The following is a 9559-nucleotide window of genomic DNA, read 5'->3' as shown; positions in this document are numbered from 1 at the left end:
AAAAAACAGACTCAGTGTGCGAAGGCCTCAAGACTGATTAATAACGGTAAACATCTTCATTCAGTGTTTTTACTGGTTTCAATCAGCTGGTCTGTTCTATTGGAGAGGAGGAGACCTCAGTGGATAATTCAGCTCCTGATAAAAAAAACCCTCCTGAACAATGAAGACTGAAAGAAATCTGTCCAGCAGCAGTTTTTAGCTGGTTGAAATCTGCAGTTTACAGCTAGACGCCACCAAATCCCCCTAAATCTGACACACTTCACCGTTAAAGGAAGAGGGAACAGAAACAGGAACACAAAAACATAAACTCAGCAAGGTGACACCTGACTGTCATTCTCACTTTCATTTTACATTGCTGTAATTTCTACAATGAAACTTTAATGTCTTTCAAACCGTCACAACTTTCTCACCTCTGACAAACAGCTGGCTGACCCGAGACTCTCCAACACCGTTGATGTCACACTTGTAGAGGCCTCCATCAGATATGGAAACATTATGGTTGGTCATGTGACCTGTGGGCTCAGTCCTGATGAAGGAGCCATCTTTGTAGAAATCAGCTGAGAGGTTGGAGGATCTATCTGCTCTGCAGATCAGAGTGACATTGTCTCCCTCCGTCACAGGGAGGACAGGAATCTGCAGGATCGCCTGTGTGTCTGAACATAGATGGAAAAATGTGTTTGTATGAACCTCTCTGATTCATACTCGGTTTCTTTTTTATCGCTCCTACCTGGGACGATGGTGATGTCCAGAGAGTTGCTCCGCTGCTTTGTAGGAGACGCACACCAGTAGGTGGCGCTGTCGGTCTGCTTGGCTCTCTGGATGTCACAGCCAGAGGAGGTGAGATCCCCCCATGTCCCTCCACAGCTGGAGATCTTGCCATCGGAGGTTGTGGACCTGATGATCTTCCAGCCCTGAGAGCTGCTGTTGTCCCCGCAGCTCAGAGACAGGCTCTTATACTCAAACATCTGAGACGAGTCAGGAGACACTGTGAGCAGGACCGGCTCAGAATCATCTGGGGACACAAACATCAGAGTTAGTGTGCGTTCAGCTGCACTTCCTCTAATGTCCACTAGATGCTACGTCATTACTACAGTTACCACCACGTGAACCAGTCAGGTTACAGTTACAGTTTACATCCATGTTTATCCAGACACACATGAAGCCATGACTCATATGAAGCCATGACTCTTTTGTCATGATTATTGTATGAATTCTTCAGTTATGGATAAAAACATGTATCATTAGGTCACATTGACCTTTGACCCTCAAATTCTAATCAGTTCATTCTTGAGTCCAAGTGGTCGTTTGTGCCAAATTTGTGGAAATTCCTTTCAGGTCTTCTTGAGATATTGCGTTCATAATAATGAGACAGGCACAAGGTTACAGTGACCTTGACCTTTCACCACCATGACTGATGAAGGAGTCATCAGTTCATTGTTGAGTCCAAGTGGACATTTGTGCCAAATTTTAAGGAATTACCTTAACGTGTTTTTGAGATATCCACCCATGAGAACGAGATGGACGCAAGGTCATAGTGACATTGACCTTTGAGCACCAAAACGTAATCAGGTCATCATTGTGTCAATGTGGATGTTTGTGCCAAATCTGAAGAAACTCCCACAGGGTATTCTTGAGGATCATTTCATAAGACTGAGACAGAGAAGGTTACATTGACCTTAGCCTTTGACCTATAGCCATCAAGATCTAATCAGTACATTATTGAGTCCAAGTTTGACGACATTTCTTTAAGGCCATCTTGAGATATCATGGTCATGATAATGAGACAGGCACAAGGTCACAGTGACCTCGACCTTTCACCACCAAATTCTAATCAGTTCATTTTTTAATTCAAGTGGACATTTGTGCCAGATTTGAAGAAATAAGCTCAAAGTGTTTTCTCGATATCACCTCAGTGGGAATAAGATAGATGCAAGGTCATAGTGATGTTGACCTTTGAGCACCAAAATGTAACCAGTTCATCACTGGATCAACGTGGACATTTGTGCCAACGTTTAAGAAATTCCTTTCAGGAGATATCATGCCTACAAGATCACAGTGGCCTTGGCCTTTGACCTTTACCCATCAAAATCTAATCAGTGCATTACTGAGTCCAAGTGGATGTTTGTGCCAAGTTTGAAGAAATTCCATCAAGGTCTTCTTGAGATATCGTGTTGATGAGAATGGGACAGACAAGCCAAAAACAATGGCTCCAGCCAGGGTGTTAAAGTTATTAAAGTTAATTTCTCTCTGAAGGCAACACAGACAGTTTACCTCCTCCAATCACACGTTCAACACTGACACCTGTAAATGTACAAACTGGATACGATGGAGAAAACAGCTGATGCACCAGACTGGTTTAACAGAAATAAAACTTAGAGATGAAAATATAAAAGTATAAAAAAGACATAAAGTGAACAAAGTGAGTGAAATGACTGGAGGTCTTCACCTTTCATCAGCAGCCAGCTGTGTGGAGACTCATCACTGCCGATTTTACAGCTGTAGGCGCCTTCATGAGACTCATTGAAATGGTAGATGGTCATGTGACCATGTGGCCCATCATGGATTGAGGAGTTATCTTTCTTGAAGACAGCGGGGAGGCTGGAGGACTTGTTTGTTCTACATCTCAGAGTGACATCATCTCCCTCCATCACAGGGAGGACGGGACTCTGCAGGATCACTTTTTGATCTGAACACAGAGACAAACTTCATCAGCACTGACTCCACTTAAAAACTCAAAAAATGACACTGTACAAACGATTTATTTTGAAACACACTGGGTTGGTTGCCAATATGATTTAGTAAGTCACTGCTGTTTCTAGCAGCTTTTTAGGCACCGAATGGTGTTTTATAGCGATCTGTCTCTGTTTTTTGAGCAGGTTTTAGGGATCAAATGTGAGTGTCTTGTAGCGACCTGTCACTATTCTTTCAGTGGCATTTTAGGCACAAAATGTGGGCGTTATGTAGCAACCAGTCGCTGTTTTTATAGCAGCTTTTTAGGCACCGAATGGTGTTTTATAGCGATCTGTCTCAGTTTTTTGAGCAGATTTTAGGAATCACATGTTGGTGTTTTGTAGCAACCCACATTTGTAGCAATGCATAACTATTTCTTTAGAGGCATTTTAGGCACCGTGCCTGGGTGTTTTGTAGCAACTAGTCGATGTTATTCTAGCGCCATTTTAGGCTCCAAATGTGGGTGCTTTTTAGCAACCTGTGGCTGTTTCTCCAATGTCTTTTTTGTCACCAAACGTAGGTGATGTGAAGCGACACTTCACTGTTTTTCTGGTAGCTTTTTAGCCACCAAACATGGGTATTTTGTTGTGACACCTTGCTGTGTTTCCACCTGATGTTAAGGCACCAAACAATGTTTTATAGCAACCAGTCTCTGTTTTTGTAGCAGCTTTTAAGTAATAAATGTATTTGGTTTGTAGTGGATCATCTCTGTTTTTTGAGCAGGTTTTAGGCTCAAATGTGGGTGTTTTGTAGCAACATGTCACTGTTTTTTCAACAGCTTTTTATGCACCAAACCTGGTTGCCTTGTAGCAACACATGCTGTTTATCCAGCAGATTTTACGGCACCAAGCATGGGTGTTTGGTAGAGTCATGTCGCATTTTTTCAGTGACTTTTTAGGCAACAGAGACATTATGTTTTTAGTAGAAATTTTGGCACCAAACAGCATTTTATAGCGATTTGTCTGTCTTTTGAGCAGCTTTAAAACATGGGTGTTTTGTAGCAACCGGTCACAGTTTTTCTAGCAGCTTTTAAGGCTCCAAACACAGGTGTTTTGTAGAGATGCATCACTGTATTTTCAGTGGAAGTTTAGGCTAAACGGTGTTTCATGGTGATTTGTCTGTTTAATGAGCAGCTTTTAGGTATCAAATGTGGGTTTTTGTACCAATACGTTTCCAGCAAGCATATTGCCACAAACAACCGTTGCTTTTGACTGAGACATCACTGCTTTTCCAGTGAGATTGTTCCCCCAAAACCAGGTATTTCAAGACAAAACATGATCTGTTTTTCTAAACATGACCAAGTGGGTTTTGTGCCTAAAGCTAACCGCACATTAATCACAGTGTTGTTGAAATGTAAAGGTTTAATGTATCTGCTACAAATTAACATGAAAATGTGTCCGTGGTTTACAGAATCATACAGTGCCAATATGTTTTCTGGCGACTGGGTTGTATTTGCAGCAGTCACACAGGCAGCGCAGGTACCACTACAGTATGTGTCTTCACTGAATAAGATTCTCAGACATTAATGTCTGACTGCAGAGTCATTGTGTCTGAAATTTGTATTTCCTTTGGTGGCTTGTTTCTTAATGTCTGGACCTCCACAGAACTGAATCAGCATCCCTTCACTTCCCTTTAATGTCACCAATTCCTTTTAAAAGGAATATGAATCATAGAAGTGTATTGTAGCCTGTCAGTCATTAGCAGAGACACAGTTGGTCTGTCCTAATGTTGACTCTGCTTGTTCCATGATTGAAGTTCATTTAACAACCAGCACTGACTAAGACTCATCAGGAGCTCGGTGTATCATGTCGATGCCAAATCTAAGGTTGCATCAAAAAGTGTTATGAAAGAGGAAGAAGAGGAAGTATGTGTGTGACTTGTCTAGAGGGCACACTATGATGTCATTCTATGGATCTTACCAGTGACAGTGATGTTGACGGTGTTGCTGCTGTCTCTGTATTTAGACTGACACCAGTACACTCCGCTGTCGGACGTTTTAGCAGACTTAATGATGCAGGCAGTGGGAGTCTGTTTGCCCCACATCCCCAATCCACACTGAGACATCTTTAACCTGGGAACACATCACCAGTTTAATAATCATTCACACACGTGGAGTTTAATTATTAACAAAAATAAGCTTCAGTGCTGCACGTTGGCACTTTATTTATTCACTGGATTTTGGTGAAACGTTGCACCTCAACACCAAATCGTCAAAACCAAACTGAGCAGCTCAACGTTAGTTAGTTAGTCCTAACATGACATCTGCCCTCCCTTCGCTTACAAACCTAAAAACCAATTTGTGCAGTGATCATCAGGAATAAGATAAACCTTGATTCATTGTAAGGGAAACTTTTGTGCAGCAGCTGCAGTGCAAAGTGGGAATGAGCAACAAATTCTCACCCCAAATTCTCAAATACTAACGCTTGGTCAGTGGCCCTAAAATTTAAACGATGACATTCTAGGTGACCCTCAAGCGTCAGCCTTGGACAGACTGGGATGGTGTGTTAATTTATGTTCATTACATGCATCGTGTCTTAGTGTCAGTAGTGTCGGGTTGGAAACAGTGCAAATAAAACCAAATACAAACAATAAAGATGATCAGTAAGGTGCAAATCAAAAAAGTGTATTGGATTCATCAAACACATGGAAAGCCACATCCTTTAGGAATGATGATATTTGTGGTGTAAACTCACGTTTCATTTGAGTATCTCCAAACCGACCATTTACCAGAGCCCGCATGATCACAGCCCAAAGACACTTCTCCATACTCAAAGAACTGAGACCAGCCGGGAGTGACGGTCACTGAGACTGGGAGGGAGACAGAGACAGACATACTGTATTAGTTTACTTTCCACCACAGAGGTTCAGACCTCCTGTCTGTCTCTGTAAGCTGAAACCATTTCCCTCAGTGGAAACAAAGCTTTGATTTACTTTAATTTCACAGATAAGAAACAATAAATTGTGAAGACAATAAAGCCTCCACTAAAATAGCATTTTCAGTCTTGTGTGTGATTTATCCTGGCTTCATATGAGCAGAGGAAATCTCTGTTAGTCACTAGGCTAATGTATACAATGTAAAATGCCATAGGCTTGTGCTAATAACGTTAGCATGTTGTATTTGTTTGGAAAACGTGTTTAGTATAAGACAGTTGTTTTGTCAGTGAACCTTGTGAGCTGTAATGGAGCTGAATTTTGTAACGTTACCTTTGTTACATGTTGCTGTTGTCCCTGGTTTTATATGAGAAGAGAAAAAGTCCACTAGCTGCTATGCTAATTTATACAATGTAAAATACCATAGACTTGTGCTAATAACGTTAGCATGTTGTATTTGTGGGGAAAATGTGTCCAGATAAAGACAAGTGTTTGTCTGTGAATGCTGCGAGTTATAGTGAAGCTGATTTGTGTCTGAAACTGTCTCTATGAAGACATGTTTAATGTGTGTTTAATGTGTGTTTAATGTGTGTTTAATATGTGTTTGTGTGTTTAATGTGTGTTTAATGTGTGTTTAATATGTGTTTGTGTGTTTAATGTGTGTTTAATATGTGTTTGTGTGTTTAATGTGTGTTTTGAATCAACTAAACTTTACAGCACTTCACAGAAACCTCCCCTGCCAACTAGTGTTTGGAGGTCTAACTGCAGAGTGACACAGACACACCACCGCACAAGTATAAATGCTCACAACAGCGTAGGCCATGTGCGTAGGCTATGGCGTAGGGTCTGCCGCACAAGTATAAATCCGCCTTGAGTGGACATTTGTGCCAAATTTGAAATTATTCCCTCAAGGTGTTCTTGCAATATTGTGTTCAGGAGAAAAGGATGGACATACGTACGTACAGACGTGCGTACTACGGTCGACACAACAACATAAAGCCTATTTCCCTATCACTGATGCAGAGACATAAAAACCAGGACTGTGACTTTTATGTGTCACTGTGGCAAAGAGACCAGTTTCACAATGATTCAGATTTACACAGCTTTCTAATTCAAACAAAGACAACGTGTCTATAGAGCCTGTGTCTTTGTGTATTTCTGTCCATCATTCACTTGATTCCTCTGAAAAGACTTTCCTAGTGAAAATTAAAAGTATCAGCAGTTATATTTCTGTCTAAACACGTGTGGCAGGGATCTCTGTTGTATCTGTCCATCTCGGGTGCTGTCTCTAGACCATAAACACATGGTTTTGATGCATTTGCTAAAAGGACTGATGCTGTCGTACTGCTTGTAAGGACGAAGGTCTCTTTGCAACAAGTCTTCAGACAGACAGGAAGCAGTGAGCGTGAGGCGGTGGGCGACAAACACACATTAAAGGTCATCCTCTGTTTTACAGAGTATATAAATCCGAATACGCTAGAGCAATGATTAAAATGCACTTTCACAAACACTTCAGTCACAAAAATCCAATACACACACACACACACACACACACACACACACACACACACACACACATACACACAAGGCTTGAAACTTACCTTGACTGTGGACAGACGTCGGGCAGACGCACAGCACTGAAACAACAGTCACAGTCAGATCAGAGTGTGCACCGAGTCACACACTTAAATATTCCACTTCAGAAGTTTCTGTTTAAATGTTTTTTTATCACTTCACAGATCACAATTTAATTATTAAGCACCTAATTTCTTTTGTTTCTGATGATAATAAATCATCTTAACTGAAGGTTTCTGTACTTACAGGTGCAGAGCAGAGCCGCCTTCATGATGTCTGCAGGCTGAAGCTACACTGACCGACTGGCAGTAAATGTGGTGACAACATCCTGTTAACGATGAACCACAGGGGGGGTGGGAGGAGGATGTGAGAACTACACACAGCAGAGTGGAAAACAGCATATATTCTTTCTTCCTCTTTCATGTATTGACGTTTACTTTATGTATGAAAAATAAGACAAGATAAAATAAGATAATCCTTTATCTGTCCCACAGCAGGGAAATTTGCAAAGTTGTATGTTTTCATCTTTCACTGTCAGCTGTTGTAAAGATCTGTTGCCCTAAAATAGTTTGAGTCATATTTATAGAACAGGTCTTTTTCAGTTACCTTAAGTAATGCCACCACCTCAGCAGACCCTCTGACCTGTGGTGTCCCCCAAGGCTCCATCCTGGGCCCCTTGTTATTCTACATATACATGTTACTGCTTGGTCACATCATAAACTAACACAAAATGCACTACCATTTCTATGCAGACAACACACCAATAAATGTCTCATTAAAAACCAATGGAGAAGACGATTTTAATCATCTTTTATTCTATCTGTCAGATATAAAGTGCTCAATGTCCCAAAACTTTCTCCAGTTACACAACTGCAAATCAGAAGGAATTCTCTTTGATCTATTTTACAGAACTATCAGCCCCTTGTCTGGAAATGTCAAACCTGCAACCAGAAACGTCTCAACATGTGAGCAGTGACGCAGGGACATCAGACAACACATCCTGTTTCTCTTATCAAACGATCGTCTCATGTGATCACATCTCAGACCAACAGACCGCTGCATAAAGAGGCTGCACTAAAGATTATCAGCAAAAGAAATCAACCTCAGAGTTCATTAGAAGATGAGTTTCTCTCATTAAAGATTAAGTAAATTGACCAAACATGTAATTCTTTTTAAAAACGTTAAAGACGTAGTATCCTGATTCTCTTTCTCTCAGAGTCGACACCACTCTTATGTCTGGATGCTACATATGAAGCCACAGCTAGCAGCCTGTTAGCCTAGCTTAGCATAAAGGGTATCAGTAGCTCAGTCCATAGGGACCTGGTTTGGGAACTGGAGGGTCGCCAGTTCAAGTCCCTATCTAGACCATACATGGAATGTGGACTGGTAGCTGGAGAGGTGCCAGTTCGTGTCCTGGGCACTGCCGATGGGCAGACTTCGTCTGCTGGAAGTCAGACGCCGAATACAGCCGATGGGTTCCGAGAATGCTTCCCTCCATACACTACAAAGCACATGCCACACACTCACAAGTTACCTACAACAAGTGCAAGTGCAAAATAGCAGTACATGATTTGAGACAACACAACCCTGTCAAAATTAGTGCATCACACAAGAAGTACGTAGTGCAGATAGTGTACTACAAGTGAACTTGTATTTGAGGTACTAACGGAAGTATGCGATTTGAGTCAACTGTCTGACTCTGGTGCATGAACCACCCTGATGAGCCCTGAAGCTTCCAGTTGGTCTCTTCTGTAGTTTTCTGCCTACAAGAGGTGTGGAGGGCAGTGAGCTGGTATCAGCAGCAGCCATGTCAGAGCGAGTCGAGTCAGGTCGAGTCAAGTGGAGCCAGCCAAACAGAATGACACTATGGTAGAACTTCATTATTAGTGTTGTTTTAAATGTTGATGGCATCTTGAACGAGCTTTTCTTACTTGTGGAACAGAGCTGGAACACTGAACCAAAACAAAGCTGTCAGAAAATAACAGTTATCTTTATATACATGGTTGTTGATGGTCAGTTAGTCAATGGTGATTAATGAATAAACTTTAATCCTGTCCATGTAGTGTAGTCTTCTCTATAAACAGGGAAACCTTTGCTACGTCACGGTAAAAGCTTCCATCATTCTAACCTAACTGTCAAGATTTATAGCTGGTTCAAACTGGTTTCTGTCCAAGGCTGTGGCTGTCTGAAATGGCTGCAGTGTGGTCTGAAGTGTGAATAAGAGTCCTTTTGACGCTGATAGCAGAGGAAACAGGAAACACTCGCTGTTCGTGTGAGATGACACCAAAGGCCGATCTCAGCCTTTTGTCTCTTATATTGTGTTCTGACTTGTTTACTCACCTTTTAAAGAATCCTTTAAAATATCACAGCAACTGATTTGTGT

The 9559-nt window shown here is 41.5% G+C and overlaps 1 protein-coding gene across 4 annotated transcripts in view; it reads right to left on the bottom strand.

The window, feature by feature from the left end:
- LOC126404314 (Fc receptor-like protein 5) overlaps positions 1–7501 on the bottom strand; it is a 41203-nt gene extending 33702 nt beyond the window's left edge. For 2 of the 4 annotated variants that reach the window (XM_050067473.1, XM_050067472.1), the window contains exons 1-7: positions 7423–7501; positions 7203–7238; positions 5424–5538; positions 4650–4801; positions 2447–2686; positions 728–1012; positions 411–653 (exon numbers count right to left, since the gene is read on the bottom strand). In XM_050067473.1, coding sequence (XP_049923430.1) covers positions 411–653; positions 728–1012; positions 2447–2686; positions 4650–4801; positions 5424–5538; positions 7203–7238; positions 7423–7447 — 1096 coding nt within the window. In that variant the 5' untranslated portion in view covers positions 7448–7501. The remainder of the gene's footprint in view (positions 1–410; positions 654–727; positions 1013–2446; positions 2687–4649; positions 4802–5423; positions 5539–7202; positions 7239–7422) is intronic. The other 2 variants (XM_050067475.1, XM_050067474.1) reach the window with 2 other exon arrangements.
- Between the last annotated feature and the right edge of the window lie 2058 nt (positions 7502–9559).

This window comes from Epinephelus moara, chromosome 17 (assembly GCF_006386435.1).
Source record: "Epinephelus moara isolate mb chromosome 17, YSFRI_EMoa_1.0, whole genome shotgun sequence".
In the NCBI taxonomy this organism is placed as follows: domain Eukaryota; kingdom Metazoa; phylum Chordata; class Actinopteri; order Perciformes; family Serranidae; genus Epinephelus; species Epinephelus moara.
Note: the sequence above shows the minus strand (reverse complement) of the source record. Positions and strands in the feature narration are given on the sequence as shown.